Source organism: Punica granatum, unplaced genomic scaffold (genome assembly GCF_007655135.1).
Source record: "Punica granatum isolate Tunisia-2019 unplaced genomic scaffold, ASM765513v2 Contig00450, whole genome shotgun sequence".
Classification (NCBI taxonomy): domain Eukaryota; kingdom Viridiplantae; phylum Streptophyta; class Magnoliopsida; order Myrtales; family Lythraceae; genus Punica; species Punica granatum.
In genome coordinates, this window is record NW_022204355.1 from 14397 (window position 1) to 31710 (window position 17314).

The 17314-nt window shown below is 42.3% G+C and overlaps 1 protein-coding gene and 1 long non-coding RNA gene across 4 annotated transcripts; one reads left to right on the plus strand and one right to left on the minus strand.

Moving 5' to 3' along the window:
- Nucleotides 1–252: 252 nt before the first annotated feature.
- Nucleotides 253–3505, plus strand: LOC116190468. The gene is made up of 4 exons (XR_004152675.1): nucleotides 253–421; nucleotides 1677–1735; nucleotides 1945–2014; nucleotides 3200–3505. It is a non-coding gene; the product is annotated as an uncharacterized LOC116190468 (long non-coding RNA).
- A 94-nt stretch (nucleotides 3506–3599) lies between these two features.
- On the minus strand, nucleotides 3600–6255 carry LOC116190467 (spindle pole body component 110-like). Of its 3 annotated transcripts, none has more exons than XM_031520151.1 (2): nucleotides 4638–6255; nucleotides 3600–3962 (listed from the first exon to the last, which is right to left on the minus strand). In XM_031520151.1, exons 1-2 carry the CDS (start codon nucleotides 6172–6174, stop codon nucleotides 3958–3960), a joined length of 1542 nt encoding a protein of 513 aa, XP_031376011.1. In that variant the 5' UTR covers nucleotides 6175–6255; the 3' UTR covers nucleotides 3600–3957. The 3 variants fall into 3 exon arrangements, with proteins under 3 accessions (XP_031376011.1, XP_031376009.1, XP_031376008.1); XM_031520149.1 differs by having other exon boundaries at nucleotides 3600–3980; XM_031520148.1 differs by having other exon boundaries at nucleotides 3600–3988.
- Between the last annotated feature and the right edge of the window lie 11059 nt (nucleotides 6256–17314).

Here is a 17314-nt window from a genome sequence, read left to right on the forward strand (position 1 = left end):
GTTATATAAGTGTGTATATGTGAGATTCGAATATTTTTTTATGCCAAATAGTACATATGCTCATACACGTATATATATACTATTTTATATATATGTTGCTGCAGATTTAAAAAAAAAAAAAAAAAAGTGGGCGGTGAAAGGGGCCCCATGTGGCCCCATTGCCCCCAGGTAACTCCACCGCCATTCTTTTCATTCATTTATCTTGTCTTCTTTCTTTCTTTGTTCTGTTTCTGGACTGAAAAGGATGAAGCAAGCAAGAAAAAAAAAAAAAGAGCAAGAGAGAGAGAGAGAGAGCTATGTTGCATAGCTAGAGCAGAATCGAGGGGAAACGGGAGGAAACCGATGCCATCCGTTTCTGTTTCGCTCCTCAGACTCCCTTCTTCAAGCGAAGTTCGGGAAGTTCTCTCGTCCCTCCATTGATGTAAGCTTTGGCTCTTATGGGATTTGCTCTCTTTTACTTCGAATTTACATTTCCATAAGCAATTTGTGAGATTCCTAGTTGATTCCTGTCTTTATGGAGCTTCATGGTCGCTTATGCTGTGATTGTGTGGTTAAATGCCGCAGTGAACATTCCTGCTTGTTTCTCAGTCTGAAATGAGGCAGTCAAGTGTTGGTGTTTTGCCTGTGTAATTCCGGCATTTTGGATGGACCGTAGCATTTTGGACACACTAATTTAAATTTATGTTATTGAAATGGGTGATAAATAAGATAGTCCAGCCAGCATGACTCGAGAATTTGGACCAAACCTAGGTTAGAGTCGAGCAGGGCTTCTGAACTTGGGAAACTTATTTGAAAGTGATGAGCATAATTTGCATCGATTATAAGAGAGAGATCCATGGATTTAATATAATGAAATTGTAATGTGCATAATTTGAAAAATCTAAAATTGATGTTTGAACAAAACGCAATACATATGCATGAAAGGTGCAAGTTTCAGGGGCAATTCACTGCCAATTGCCAGACAACATTGAATGACAGTGTATGCATATATTATTTTATTGTAATCATAATAATAGTTGTGCTTTGGAAATGTTAATGTTGGTTTTCCTTTTAGGATGAAAAATCTAATATAGTTAGTATGCATGCTTAAACCATTATATTGTGTGTTATCTGATTTTTTTTATGCTTGCAATTAATAGGGCTTATGGAGATCTTGAATATGTCCTTCTTGCTATGAATTTAGAAGCAGCGGGTTAGTTGGATGGCTAAATTGGAGAAATTTATGGAACAACTTAGACCAGCACATTTGAATGTTTAGTGAATTGAACTTGGATAAATTGATAATGTTGGAAGACACTTATGATTATCCTGTTCTTGTTGATTTAGTGGTTGTACTGATAATTGGTTCTCTTTCAAGCTTTTGTCCTTCATTGCTGGAACAAGATTCTAAATTTGGTGGTAATGAGTTAATGGAATTTCCATATTTGATTGAGAAGGTGATATGTCGAAACGAAAGAGTGGATGGTGGGTTTTGATAGTATAGGGGAATTTGGATGAAATTGTTGATGCAGTCGATTGATTGAGCTTCATTTACTTTTAACCTTGTTTTTCTTGGTTGAGTTGAGAAGCTGTTTGTTTTCATGGAGTTCCACCACTGAAATCAATTCTTTTTATTAATACAAATATCTTGTTAATAACTGAAATTAATACTTTTATTCTTTTAATTGCTTAAGCAGGGGGTGAAGGCTAAAATCATTAAATGGTGATTTTAGAAGATGTAGAGGAAGATAATGAGGTAAATTAATGGTGTTACATGATTAAGTTACGGTGATTAAGCTACGCGTCGATAGGGATTGATGGGTAATATAGGATAAGATAGGGATGGGATTGATTATGGAAGTATCTATGTGGTTTTATCATATCAGGCAGGAGACCTACCAGCATCGATATGCGTTGTCGTATTATTATACTGTTCATAATCTAGTTTTATGCTTCAAATGATAGGCAACAGAGGAGATCAAAAATCATGCACCAGAAGGCTTTGACTCATTAAAATACTTTTGGCGAGTTTTCGGTGAGTACTTTATTCCATTGTGAAATGATATATATATATATATATATATATATATATATATATTATGTGAATATTCTAGTCTTTTGTGAAATGATGTGTTCTAATTATATAAATTGTTAAGATGAGTATTGTGATGGTTAGATTAAGGAATTGGTCGTGCTACGTTCCGTGATGGAATTTGAGAGATATTGTCTGGTATGTTCACTTTGATTTGAGATAACACGGTGTGATTGTGTTTACTGGTTGTGTATGAGATATGTGATGGTAATGTGCTGCCATTGTGATGTGATTGGGATTATGTTTGGATATAATGATGTATGGCGTGAGATGGTATGGTTACAATTGATCATGATTGTGATTGTTATTTGATTATAACCATGGGACCGCTGGACCGGCGGATTACAAAATAAGTCAGATCGGCCACTGGACCCGGCGGAATATAAACAGGGGCATGATTGGCCGTTGGACCCGGCATAATATAAACGGGGGCATGATCAGCCGTTGGACCCGGCGAAATATAAACGGGGGTATGATCGGCTGTTGGACCCGGCGGAATATAAACGGGAGCCTGATCGGTCGCTGGACCTGGTGGAATATAAAAAGGGGCCTGATCGGCCGCTAAGACCCAGCGGAATACAAATTTAGGTCAACTCTTACCGCCAGAGGTCAATAGGCGGCCCCCGCTTATGAGATATGAATATTGGGAGTTGAGGATGATATTAATGAGATGTGCGGGATCACGGTACCGTCACAACTCTGTTGCAAGGAAATGCAACCCTATGGCTATATTGACTTTGGTTGTGTTGTCTATTGTTTATTTGGTTTGATTGCTGTAAATATAACGATTGTTATGATTGTCTGACTTATTCTGTGGAAGCCGTGTTGTTTGCTAATGTGATTTAGTTAGGCTATGAGTGCAAGGTGATGTTGAGCTAATAGTTAATTCTAATAATAATTTTATATGTTATAAAGACAATTGATTGTTTATGAATGAAATTAGAAGTCAGTTGTATATATGGTATATTATACCGTGTTGATGAATTAGTTGATAGACTTGTTCATGCTAATACTATCTATATGAATATTTGGTTGTTTAAAGTATATTTATCTCTTAATATTATTCATTTTGTTTTGGAATTTTGTACTCACTGAGATGCAGCTCACACCATGCATACATTTTTCCAGATAAGCTTCCGATTGCGCCGAGGAACCACTTTTTGATATCGGGGATCAACTTGAAGAACTAAATAGGAACCTTAGTTATTTGATAGATATCATTTTTGTATAGAATGGACTTGAGAATGTTACGACCTGAAACTTTTGTCTAGTTGGTTTAGCAATGTAGCTTTGCTAGAATCGTGCTTATATAAATATATATGTGAGAGCATTTGTAGTAGTTGTATGTTTTTTTGAGTTATGGAAAACATGTTTTATATGAATAGTTTATGTGAGAATGAATATCGAGGAAATATATAGGAAATTTAGTTGAAATTTCGGGTCGTGACAAATATAGAAAGAGTTAATGCAATTAAACTTTCGGCTAACAAAGCAATTTCAGCTGATTTGCTTCCAGTTTTGAGTGCTGTTCGACTAACAAAGCAATTTCCATATCACGATTTCGTTCGTAATTTTACTTAGAAATCATCACACAGAGACAGATAATTGCAATATAGATTCCATACTGTTTCTAAACTTACAGCTTTGTTATCCACAAGGAGCTATGCAGCCCAACTATTTCCAAGCCCACATTAATCTACACGATGGAAGCTAGAAGAGTTAAAAGGGGGGCAGTTTGCGGCAGGTAATCTCACTAATCATTTGATAGTCTTCAAGACTCCCAGAAGTAACTCCTTTAGGTCATGCGCATTCGCTTGATTATATTCTGTAGTCGGGAACCATCATCAACTTTCGGGGAGCTCTGAGCAAGCTTCTTTAGCTTCTTTTCAGCCTGAGGAAGAAGTATGACCTTCGGGGCTGTCATGGATTTATGAGCAGAAAGCATACAGAAATTTAGCAGTTCTCAAATGTCTTTCAATTATACACATACGACTTATAAGAAAGCAGTAAGCACTGCTACCGTGTAGCATTATTTCAAAGGGGCATAAACAAAACCAAAACTGACAACCTACATGGGTCAGCACAAGTGATTGAACTCCACAACTACAAACTAACAAGGCAAACTAAAGCTCAGAGGATGTGAACTAGGCAATAGCTATTGTCAACTCTTGTCATTATCTATCTAAAGCTATAAACTTTCATCAGGGACCTGTTGAAACGGTGGACCTCTGCCTAGCAGTGGCCATTAGCTACTGCCAAGGAAGACGAAAGCCCAAGCAAAAGTTGGTCTAAGTTGAAAACAGGAAAGGAGGCTAACTGAAAATGGTAACATTCGCTGGTAATTGATATATCCAAGAGAAGACCATGAGAGTGCAAGCTGCTGATATCAAAGCAACAGATGATAATGGTGAAAAACATTAGCTGCACATACTGAGAAAGTATCGAGTATCAAAACTGCAAACGATCAGCAAAAGATAAATATCAGCAATACAGTAAGAAATGAGTATATGATGAATACATGTGCAGCCATATGGAGGTTTAGCCCATAAAAGTTGATGAAACTTACAAGGTAGAGGTCTTGATAAACCGAGGAGCACTCGTAGTTCATTTGTTTCGACATGGTCGGATATAGAATTGACAAGATCTTCCAGCTCATTCGGACAAAATGCTGGGATTAATTCATAGACCACTATAAGCCTCAAGAGAGCCAACACCCCAAAAATATAATTGGCTGAAGAAGCAGCCAGCTGAGCCTTCCATTGTTTAGCCAGTGCCATTGCAGCTTCCTTCACCTGAGGCTTAATCACCGGCGAAGCCTCACCTAAGCAGCGTAACAGCAACAGACAGCTTCTCTTGGTTACGCCACTATCGAATGAACTTGAGGAGTCAAGTTCCTGCATAGCCTGCAACACCAGTTTCGCGGGATCGAGCGACATTTGAATCATCATGTCTAAGAGCTCCTTTTGGAAAACAAGAACGTCAGCCTTCTCTCTCGACTGCAAACATTCGTGTTGGATTATTAACACCATAAGCTGCCCTTGGAGCTTTCTCTCCTTTGCCTCTAGTATCCTGGAACGTTCCTCGAACGAAGCTTTGGCCAAATGGATTTCTCTGCGGCATCCATCCCTTTCAGCTCTAGCCAAAGCCAGTTCCTTTTGACTAATCTCAAGTTGGTACTCTCTAGACTTCAGCTCACCTTCCCTTGCAACGAGCAAAGCCATGGTCGATTCTAGCTCTTTCTTTTTCGTTTCGAGCTCGACATTATTGTTCTTGATAGAGGTACATAATACTCGGCACTCTCTCTCTTTCAAGTCAAGATCACCTCTAACTTCTCTGATGGTTTTCTGGAGGGAAGCAAGCTCCGCTTTCTTCAACCCGATTTCTTCCGAGTCTCGTCGTGAACATTTCTGAAGAGACTCCACTTTATCCTCCTTTGGTCTCTCCACCTCGAGATCTTTCACAGACTTCCCGAGCACCGCCAGTTCGCTCTCTTTCGAGTCGACCTCAGCGGAGCACGCTATGGTGGACTTCCTAATGGCATCAAGATCCTTCTTTTTGGACGTCAGCTCCTCATTATACTCATCAATCAACGTCTTGATCGAGCCGAGCTCTCTCTCCTTTAAATTGAGCTCCCTAGCGCATTCATCCAGATCCTGCTTTTTCATCCCGAACTCCCTCCGGCATTCCTCGACGGAATCCCTCACAGAAACCAGCTCCTTCTTCTTAAACTCGGTCTCCCGGAGACATTCAGCGAGATAATCCGTTGCCGACGCCAGACGATCCTCCTCCTCTCTGCATTCCCTCGAGCAATCCTCGAGCCTCCTCTCCAACTGGGCCAGCCTCTCCTCCCTCATGAGAACCTCCCTCTCAAATTCTTTAGCCTTCTTCTCCAGCTCACTCTCCTTCGACACGACCTCTGCAAACCTCTCCTCTACCGACCTCTCCCGGGCCCGGAGTTGCTCCAGCCTTTCGCCGATGGCCTTGACGATGGAGTCGAAATGCTCCTCCACGGCATTTGCCTGGGATTGGACCAGGTCTCGAGTTCGACGCAGGATATCCTTTTTGCACAGAGCTAACCCTAAATCGTCGGAGAGCTTCTCCATTTCTCGACAAAGTGAAAGTGAGAGAGAACAGAGTGCAGTCTGTCTCCTCGGCTAAGTCCCTTAGGAAGGAAGGAATGATGGATAGATGCTTTCGAACGATTATAAGCACAGTGAACTGAGACTGTGAGTTGACTGGATGTCTTTTCATGATAATTTATAACGTAAATTGTAATGGTCCAAAAAATTTTATAAATATTTTAATATGGTATAAAATATTTTTTTTTGTTATTTGATGATACAAAATATTTCAAAATTGTTTCAGTATAGTACAAACCGTTATCTCGCCATTAACGTCGTCAAGCCGTCCTTTACATGACAGTAGATTTTGCACCATAATATAAGTTAAGTAAAATATTTTGTACTATTAAGTTACAACTTTAAAATATTTTGCACCATTATGCAAGATTCCACAAAAATCGGTTTTGCATAATCAGCGTTGACTTGACGGCGTCAATGACGAGATGACAGTTTGTACTATATTGAAATAATTTTGAAACATTTTGTACCATCAAGTAACAAAAATTTTTTTTGTATCATATTAAAACATTTTTAAAACTTTTTGCACCATCGTGTAATTTACCCTAATTTATATATATATAAAAATAAAATAAATTATACTGGTGATGTAAAAAGTTTTATAAATGTTTCAATATGGTACAAAATGTTTTTTTTTGCTACTAGGTGGTTCAAAATGTTTCAAAATTATTTTAGTGTAGTATAAACCATCATCTCGCCATTAATGCCGTCAAGTCGTCTTTTACAAAACTGTAAATTTTGCACTATCATGTAACTTATGTAAAACATTTTGTACTATTAAGTTACAATTTCAAAATATTTTGCATCATCATGTAACATCCCATAAAAATCGATTTTGCACAATCAGTGTCGACTTGATGACGTCAATGACGAGATGATGGTTTGTACTATACTGAAACAACTTCGGAATATTTTGTACCATCAAGTAGCAAAAAAAGACTTTTTATACTATATTGAAACATTTGTAAAACTTTTTGAACCACTAGTGCAATTTACTCATAAAATATATATATTCCCAACAAGGTGTCCGAACTTTGTTCGACTAATTTTCGAACTCCGTGAAACCCCAATGCAACGAGCAGGTAATTATGCTAAAGGCATTCCGATGATCTGACCGACCATGAATTTTAGGTAACCAATTTTAAAATATAAATGACAATTTCAGGTTGTAACAAACTTTAAAGCAAAACGTTTATCCGATTAACGCATAGTCCCAATACAAGGGATTATAGTCGGTTCTATTTGAAAAATAACGACATGTATATATCGACATCATTGTCTAAGAAAATAATATTCACAATTTATTCGGGCACAGATTATGTTCACAATTTAATCATCATTTATCATTTATATATAGTAAAATTGCCTTTAGAAGCAATTAATGATGCTATTAAATATTACTTAAAAGGGTCGTTCTATTAACACAACTTTATCGTTTGTTTCCGCAGCCTCTTTTGTTTATTGGACATACTTACCCCTAATTAATTGACGTCACTAAATTATAACCAAAGTGTTATAGCTACTCATACCAAATATAATAATTTATGCTACTTTCAAATTTATTTCTTAATTCTCTTTCATCTTTCTCATCAATTCTCTGTCTTGCCAAAAATAATTTCAGAGAAATTATCTATCAATTATAATATATAAAAACTGAGGTGTGCAGATGAGGAAGTGCCACATAAGCCAAATTACAAATCATCAACTCCACATTGCATTGATCTTTCAATTTCAATTCAATGAACTTACATTACATTTTGCATATGTCATATTCGATGCATTTTAGTAATTTGTCTATATCCATTGTAATTGGTAATATATAATTAAGTTTCTTGAAAAAGTAAAAATTTTCTCGATAATTGGAAAGAACTCTTCGATTTATATGAAATTGTTCAAGTTCAATGTGTCACATGCTTATAAATTTGAGATATAGAAACTAGGATTTTCATCAATGAAGTTGCTTCGGTGACCAACAAGCCAATCCTATTAAATTTATATTACAAGATTAATGTAATTCATGTATCTACTAGGCTGAATTGCGCATTTGTTCACTATCATGATTTCTATTATTTTCTAGGTCTACTTGTAAAATATGTAGTTTTAACATACTTTTCCTTCATATGTATATTTGTTTGTAATGTCATATGAGTTAATTGCCTACTTTTGATCTTACAAAAAGTAACAAAAAACTACCGCACAACCAACATGAGTTGATTTAAGCGGTTGTACGGACCCGAATGTGGACTCTCGTCGGGGCCCGCATCGCGCGCTTTTGGATCGCGCGGCTTGGTCGGAACGTCCACCTTCCCGCGGGGACGCGCGTCGGACACGCGTGAGAGAAGGAGTCGCCACTTATCATTTTACGACCCGAAGGTCGAGGGCGGATAAGTTACCCTGGGTCTAGGGGTATGGAACACCTAGTTTGTTGTTAAGGCATTGATCTGTGCGGAACCGGAAAATCCGTGTTCGGGGGTTCATGTTACGTGCGGGCCTATATCCCGCACGCCCTTTCGGTACTCTGGTTTGCTAGGCTTGCATGTTTTATGATTTACCGCATGAATTAAGCTGCACTCGGCTCGCACGTTTTGACACTGGAGATCCGGTGAACCAAACGATGTCGGTTGAGAAGCCGAGAGAGAAGTAAACCCGTATGTCGGGGAGTTGGTTCACAATGTTGCGTTACAGTTCATCGAACCATGGAGGTTGAATCCCTGCGTGAACCAGAACCGCGAGTTCTTGGATTTACTTGTATCTGGGCAAGCATTAGACCGATTCGATTAATTCGACTCTCGGACCGTTCGCTCACCGACTGGAATTCTTACAGAATAAATGTACAAAATAAAATCCTTACAATGCTCTCGAAAACAATAAATACAAATTACAAAAGGGTCGAATTCCAGTCGTTTCGCGTTCGGTTATTATTCCACTCTAACTCACCGTGAGTTTAGGAAAAAGACCGAAGAACTGAAATTCAATGGACGCTCTCACTGAATAGGGCGTTGGACCCTGTGAGTGTTGATTAGGGTGTTGGACCCTGTGATCGATGATTAGGGTGTTGAACCCTAATATTATTCGGCCTAGGGATCAGGCTCGACCCGCATGGCAAACAGGTGCGGAAAGATAACACGCAACGTTAATAACAGACAAGGTGTTTGTTATTGTCGTGTTTACGTGAATTAACAGATTATTAACCCAGGGGTGTTTTTGCAAGCAAATGCCATATGCTAAACAATCAAACATGTACCAATGTTTTAGCATTCGGCTTTGTTTTGAGAACTTGACAAAAAGAGTCAAATCTCAGGCGTGTGGATTGCTTTTACAGTTGTTCTGTATTATGACACTGAATTTCCACTGAATTAGCCAAACTCGTGTTTTGACTCTAGATTTGGAATCTAGAATTCCTCCTAACCATTATCTAGTGTTTGGTTAGGTCGAGTGAAAGGTTAATCAGCATTTTGCATGTCTTCTGACAGAGATAACCGTTCTAGTTACCCGAGTCTATGTTAGGATAGCAGAAACTCATCAGTTAGATAAGAAAAGGCTATGCAGTTGAACCTGCACCTGAACAGGTAGCCCGTTCTTATCCCGTACTGTAGTGTTTCTGTTATGCTAACCCTAAGGATGTCGCTGGATTGTGAAAAGACGATTTTGCCCTTTATTTGAAAATTGTTTTCAGAAAAAAGGGGAAACATCACAGTGCGGGCCACCTCGGCCTGTAGCCGGTGTCGACCGATTCCCTGGATCATCCAGGGTTGTGCAAGAACCCTGAAAAAGCCAAAGAATCGGTTGATCTGTCCGGAAGTGATCCAGAAAGATCTTCCGTATCTTGACATGAGTTACCTGGAATCAAGTGAAAACTCAAGTTGAGACACAAAAGCCCTTTTTAGACGTCCATGCTACATCGGACCGCGCGTTTCGGGTTTTGAAATTGATAAGTTTAAAAAGGGCACCAACATCCTTTGACGACTCGTCGACGCGAGTTATCAGTTAATGTCCAATTCGGGTAAACTTTATCAGTGTGAAGTGAGTTTAATCGTGTGAGCGTCCCGATTAACCAGTTTGTGGCATTAATGCTTAAGGGTTGTGCCGAATGCATTAATTGTGAAAACGATTCGCGACTCGACGACCAAGACGATTCCATAAGGATCGAGGATAATTTGGTCTAATGACCGAAACTATCCTCATAACCAAATGGACCCGAATGAGTCATCGATACTCGAATCCATGCATGCTTGTTTAAAAGAGTCTTTACATGATATTTTAATATGGGAATCGTAAAGACATTGAAGTAAAACTTCACATCATCCGATCAACAAATTAAACTTGAGATAAGGAATTCATTCTTGACTCAAGGAAGGCTAAGAAGCCCTCGGCTTCATCTTGTGAAGGGTGGCCGAAGGTTCTCATGGCTCTATCCGAGTCACGAACGATTTCCTAATCGTGGTTTAATTATTTCTCGCATGCTCAAACATCGACCGTGATAAATAGCACCCTTTTTTAACAAAAGCCGGCGTTATCACGATTTGTTTAGCTCATTCAAACATACAAACATTCACAAACGTGTTAATTAAGGAAAAGGATAACATAACACCGGCTTCATGCATGCAATAATGATAAACAAACTCGGAAATTAACTTGAATAGGCTAAGGAGACCGATCTTAACCCGAAAAGAGCAATTTAAATCTCAACCCTCTCCTTTAGAGAATTGGCCGAGACTTAATGTGCCATAATAGGGTCGGGATAGTCTTCTTTATGATGATCCAAGCCCCTTTCCGATATGGTAGCAAGTCCTAAGATAGTGTACGTGTATAATATAACATAAAATTGCATAAAAATTAAATCTTGTGAATGAAACATGCATGAAAACACCATAATACTCCATAGCCATGCAAAAATATAAAAAGTCCTAACTCCTCTAATTCGAAAGTGTTTTACCTAGCCTCGGAATACGAGGAAAGAGTCGGGGAAGTGTTTGAGAGTCGGGTGACTCGGTGGAACCCTTAAAAGGGTATTCGGGTGCAAGGATGGACGTGCACGGCACGGTCGAGCACGGTGACGGGAGCTAGTGGGCACGGACGTGCGCTGGTGACGGCGGGCGTGCGCTGGTGACGGGCGGCGTGCGCTGGTGACGGGCGCGGGCGTGCGCGGGTGACGGGCGCGGGCGTGCGCGGATGACGGGCGCGGCGTGCGCGGTGACGGGCGCGGGTGACGGGCGGGCGTGCGCGGATGACGGGCTCGGCGTGCCGGGTGACGGCGGGCGTGCGCTGGTGACGGGCGCGGCGTGCGCTGGTGACGGGCGCGGGCGTGCGCTGGTGACGGGCGCGGGCGTGCGCGGGTGACGCCTGGCTGCGGATGCTGGCTGCGCTCGGTGACGCCTGGCTGCGGATGCTGGCTGCGCTCGGTGACGCCTGGCTGCGCTCGGTAACGCCTGGTGACGGGCACTGTTCACCCGAGAGCTCCAACTTCACCCGAAATGATCCAAAATGATAAGCAAACGACTCCAAACTAAAAAACTGGGTTCAGAAATGGAATCCTTGGGTCCGAAACATGTCGTCTATGAAGTTTGAAGAATTTTGGATATAAGTCGGAATAGTGCCCGCTATGGATCCCGACCTAAACTCCAAAGCTATTTGGCTTGATTCTTGATTTTCATGAAGTTCTTTGCTTGCTGCTGGTTCCTAAGGAGTTGAGAGCATTTTCTAGAGGGAGAAACTATCAAGATGAGGTGTGCTTCATGAATGATTAGCTTAATCACAAATAGGCAATATATATGTGAAGCTAATGAGCAATTAAGCAAAACAAAGCACCATTAAGGGCCTCATTAATGAAGGTCGGTTGCCCTAATGGAGATGAGGATGAATGTCATCCAAGTATCTTGATGAGGAAGAGCCAAGAAGCATTAATGGAGGTGGAGTTAATGGCTTGAGTGTTGACTTGGAAGACCAAAGATATTTTGGGCTAGGTGAGGGCAAGAGAGGAAAGGGGAAAAGGCCGAAAAGTTTGGGGCAAAGGGCGGTTGCCCTTGGGCAGCCCGTGGGTCCCACGGCTTGTGAGGAGAAACCGGGAAAAGACTCGGGTCTCGATTGGTCGCGTATTCGAAGTTCGTGGTTCGAATTGAACGTCGAATTGTCTGTATACGCGTGAAAACGGAGTTAATGAGCCCAAGATTGACATTTTCTATTGAGAAATGTCCCGGATGTGTGTGGGGCTCGGGAGCCGATTTTGCCCATTGCAAGTGATCGGGGCGAAGTTGTCCGCTTCTGACAGCATATCCCGTGTCTGCATCTCATGTTGGTCATTTTGGCATAAGTTGTCAAACCACGTGAACAATCATCCCTTAAGCCGGTAATGCTAACGTGGGGCCGGAGACGTCCTAGGAGGCCGAGACTGGTTTTCTCAAGATGACTTCTGAGTTGCTTGGGCACTCCGGAGATTACTGTAATCTCTGTTTGTCAAGATTAGACCTCCAAGGACTTGAAGAGTGTATCTGAGACCTCTAAAGCACTGTTTGAGAGATCTAGATGAGTTGTGTGAATTATTCCGACGACTCCACATTGAGCCTTAAGAAGGCTAGCATTGTGTAACGTAAGCATTCGGCGTCAAATTTCCCCAAAGAGGACCTCCGGATATGGATTTCCACTGAAAATGGTCATTTCCGCTCTTCGGAGGTTACTCGGGAAACCGCGAAGGGTTTTGCTGTCTGTTTTGCCCAATTGTGAATGTCTGCTAGAGTTTTCTGGGCAATGCAGTATGAACTTCGTTTGCCGTAATTCCATCAGACCCTTCTCCGGCTATGCTCTTCTGAAGAGGGGTATGCTTGTTTTGCCGTTCGGAAGTCATTTGAAGTGTCTGTGTGACTTCCAAAAGACAATCTGAAGCGTTGTTCCTACTCTGTGTGCTGATGGGGCATGGCCGCGTCTGATATTTGGAATTAACTTTTCTCCAGGAAACCGGCATTTTTGGACTTCCACTGAAAAGTTGTCTGTATACAGAAAGTTGTTCTGTATAGAACAGATGATTTGCAAAATGCCTTTGGGGACACTCTTCATCTATTTGGCACTGGTGTGGATTTTTGGAGTCCAATATTCACTATCTTCCGATGACCGAGCGAACTATCGGAAAATAGTGCCGTCCGTGTAATACACTGAAAACGCCGGTTTTGGACATTGTTGAGTTCTTTGGTCGCTCTGTTCCCCTTTGGTGACCCCTAGAGTCCTTCTGTCATGTCCATGGGCCATTTGCTCAATTTTGCCAACTTGAGGATGAATAGTGATTTCTTGCTCTGCCGAGCCGTTTTCTGTATTCTGCTCAAGTCGTGGCTTGGGTCATTGCTAATATCATTGTTTGGAATGGTGAGCCAAAATGGGGCGCTGACAGATGCCCCTCTTTGACTGCTTGCTCGAGTAGAGGATGCAATCAAAGATTTCAAAAGCACCCCAGTTTGATAGCAATGATCAAAATGGAATTTCCTATATGGCCCTCTCCTTTTTGTTTTGGATATGTAGGATGTTGTACCTAATAAGAGGGAATATGGTGAGATGTGCACAATAACATGTAGAGTTCGGAACAAAGCTGAAACAGGCAATTAAAGTCGGGACTGACCCGACGGGGATTGACCCCAATGCAAGAAAAGTAATCGGGACTGACCCGAAGGGGTTTGCAATATGCACGAAAAGTAATCGGGACTGACCCGAAGGGGACTGACCCCAATGCAGGAAAAGTAGTCGGGACTGACCCGAAGGGGACTGACCCCAATGCAGGAAAAGTAGTCGGGACTGACCCGAAGGGGACTGACCCCAATGCAGGAAAAGTAGTCGGGACTGACCCGAAGGGTTTGCAATATGCACGGGGCGCATACCGAATGAACTGCATGGTTCAAAGGCGCCTACCCGGTGGACTTGCGAGATGCACGAGCGCTTGCTCGGCGAGTTTGCAATATGCACGGGGCGCATACCGAATGAACTGCATGGTTCAAAGGCGCCTACCCGGTGGACTTGCGATGTGCACTGCAATCCTGAGAGGGTGCACGCTAATGAAAATGCATTGCGGAAATAAATGTGCACTGCGGTCCTGAGAGGGTGCACGCTAATGAAAATGCATTGCGGAAATAAATGTGCACTGCAGTCCTGAGAGGGTGCACGCTAATGAAAGTGCATTGCGGAAATAAATGTGCACTGCAGTCCTGAGAGGGTGCACGCTAATGAAAGTGCATTGCGGAAATAAATGTGCACTGCGTCCTGAGAGGGTGCACGCTAATGAAAGTGCATTGCGGAAATAAATGTGCACTGCAGTCCTGAGAGGGTGCACGCTAATGAAAGTGCATTGCGGAAATAAATGTGCACTGCGGTCCTGAGAGGGTGCACGCTAATGAAAGTGCATTGCAGAAATAAATGTGTGAGAAGTAAATGCAAACACTGGGGAGTGGTGTGAGGTGTGGAAGGAATCATTGTGTTCCTTCCTCGTTGATTTCGTCCATGTCGCAATCAATGCTGTGGTGGGACGTTTCATTGCTCGCCAACTGATTGCGATGTAACTGAGTGCCTGGAGTGTTGTCCTGAAGGTCTCTCTTCGGATTTAGACTGTAGCCTTTGGCATAAGACAGACATGCATTCGTCAAAAAGAAACTCTTTTCGGGGTTCAAATCCTGCTTCCTGCAACTAGAATCAAAAGGGCTAATAGTGGTTGTCAATCCTACTCTATAGCCATAATGAAGATGTATCAAGAAGTCTGAATAATAATGCTTTGGGGATTTGAACATGATGACCATTTAAAGGGGTGGTCGTCTCCCACTAGATTGTGACTCGACAAAAGGCTTATATTTACAGAATGGGCTTGACCCGTAGAATTTGCATTAAGGAAAATGGAGGATTTTGGGATCCTCCATATCAAGGATACGACGATTCGACTGCATGTCGAAACGTGTCTTGTGCTGTGAGAGTCAAAGAGAGTTTGCTTGCATCGGAGACTGCCAAACTACTACTTGTTGTCGCTTCACACTGAGTGTAGTGTTACTTCATAGTCGAGCTGCCGAAGGCCCCTAACTTTTGCCTAGGTCGCAAGATGCGTGACGACCTAGCGGGGTATTCTTTTAGACTCTTTTCTCATTTAGAGCTCACCTTTTGCTATGACCGTCCCAATTGGATTTGGTCATACCTCTCGGTTCCTCTAACTTTTGCCTAGAGCGCCTTTTCGGGTTTTCACTCTAGCGAGGATTTCGCTTTGTACTCTCCTTTTGCCACGATTCCCCTTTTTCGGGATTTTAAACCGTGCCCCTCATTCCCTAATTTTTGCCTAGGCCGCCTCAAAGAGGTTTTTAACCTAGCGGGAGATTTACTATTTTTCTCTCAGGACAAGTTCAGAGAAAGGGAAAAAGGCAGAAGCGGGAGTGTATTAATAAGCGGAAATGAAAATGCTGGGAGATTGTACATGCGAAGAAAGTAAAGAAATGTAAATGTGCATTTGAGGAAAACATCCACGTGGAATGAGAGAAACACTATCATGGATAGTATTTCTTGAGTGTATCAGCATTGACCGGAAGAGCATTCTCGTTCCCATCCATATCATTGAGAATGATTGCCCCACCGTCAAAGACTTCTTTAACAATGAAGGGACCGTCGTATTTGTAAGCGAATTTGCCCCTGGAATCAGGGGCAATATGCAGAACCTTTCGCAGGACGAGGTCGCCGGGGCTGAACTCGCGGGGACGAACTTTCTTGTTAAAAGCTCGGGCCATTCTTTGCTGATAGCACTGACCGTGGCAAAGTGCTGTTAGCCGCTTCTCATCAATGAGATTGAGCTGTTCGTAGCGTTGCTTTGCCCACTCTGCTTCCTTGAGCTTGGACTCGGCAAGGATCCTCATAGAGGGAATCTCTACTTCGATTGGAAGAACTGCTTCCATGCCGTAGACCAAAGAGTATGGGGTTGATCCAGTGGACGAGCGGATAGAAGTCCGATACGCCAAGAGTGCGAATGGGAGCATCTCGTGCCAGTCTCTGTAATTAACTGTCATCTTTTCGATGATCTTCTTTATGTTCTTGTTTGCTGCCTCTACTGCACCGTTCATTTGTGGACGATACGGAGAGGAGTTGCGGTGTAGAATCTTGAACTGTGCACAGAGCTCATCGATGAGCTTATTGTTCAAATTCTTGGCGTTGTCTGTGACAAGTGTCGCAGGGACCCCGTAACGTGCAATGATGTCACGTCTGAGGAAGCGTGCCACGGTCTTTGCAGTGACTGATGCAAGAGTGATAGCTTCGATCCATTTGGTGAAGTAGTCGATAGCTACCAATATGTACAAGTACCCATTGGATGCTTTGGGGTTAATAGGACCAATCACGTCCATGCCCCACATTGAAAAGGGCCACGGAGCAGCCATTGGATGCAGCTCATTGGGTGGTGCTCTGATCTGATTTGCGTAAACTTGACACAAATGACAGTGCCTGACATGTTTGACGCAGTCAGTCTCCATGGTGGACCAGAAGTACCCAAGTCGCATGAGCTTCTTTGCTAGCATGAGCCCGTTCATATGAGGTCCGCAATTTCCCTCGTGCACTTCTTCCATGAGGCGTTGTGCCTCATTCTCATCAACACACCGAAGCAGTGTGGCATCGAAAGAACGGCGGTAAAGGATTTCACCGCTCAGGAAGAAATTTGCTGCAATGCGCCGAAGAGTCCTCCGGTCATGTCGATCGGTGAATGCTGGGAACTGACCCGTTTGTAGCAAGTGTTTAATGTCTGCGTACCACGGCTTGCCGTCGATAGCGTCGATTACATCGCAATGGGCAGGACCCTGAGCAATCTCAAATTCGAGGGGCTCGATGAGATTCTCTTTTGTAATGCTAACCATGGAAGCGAGTGTTGCGAGTGCATCAGCGAACTGGTTCTTCATGCGTGGTGTGTATGTAAATGAGATGTCCTTGAAGTTTTCTGTCAAGTCTTCAAGGTACTCATGATATGGCACCAGTTTTGGATCTTTCGTCTTCCATTGTTTGAGTGTCTGAAAGATTGTGAGCATGGAATCTCCAAACACTTCAAGCTCCTTGACTTTGAGGTCGATTGCCGCCTGCAAGCCGAGGATACATGCCTCATATTCGGCTATGTTGT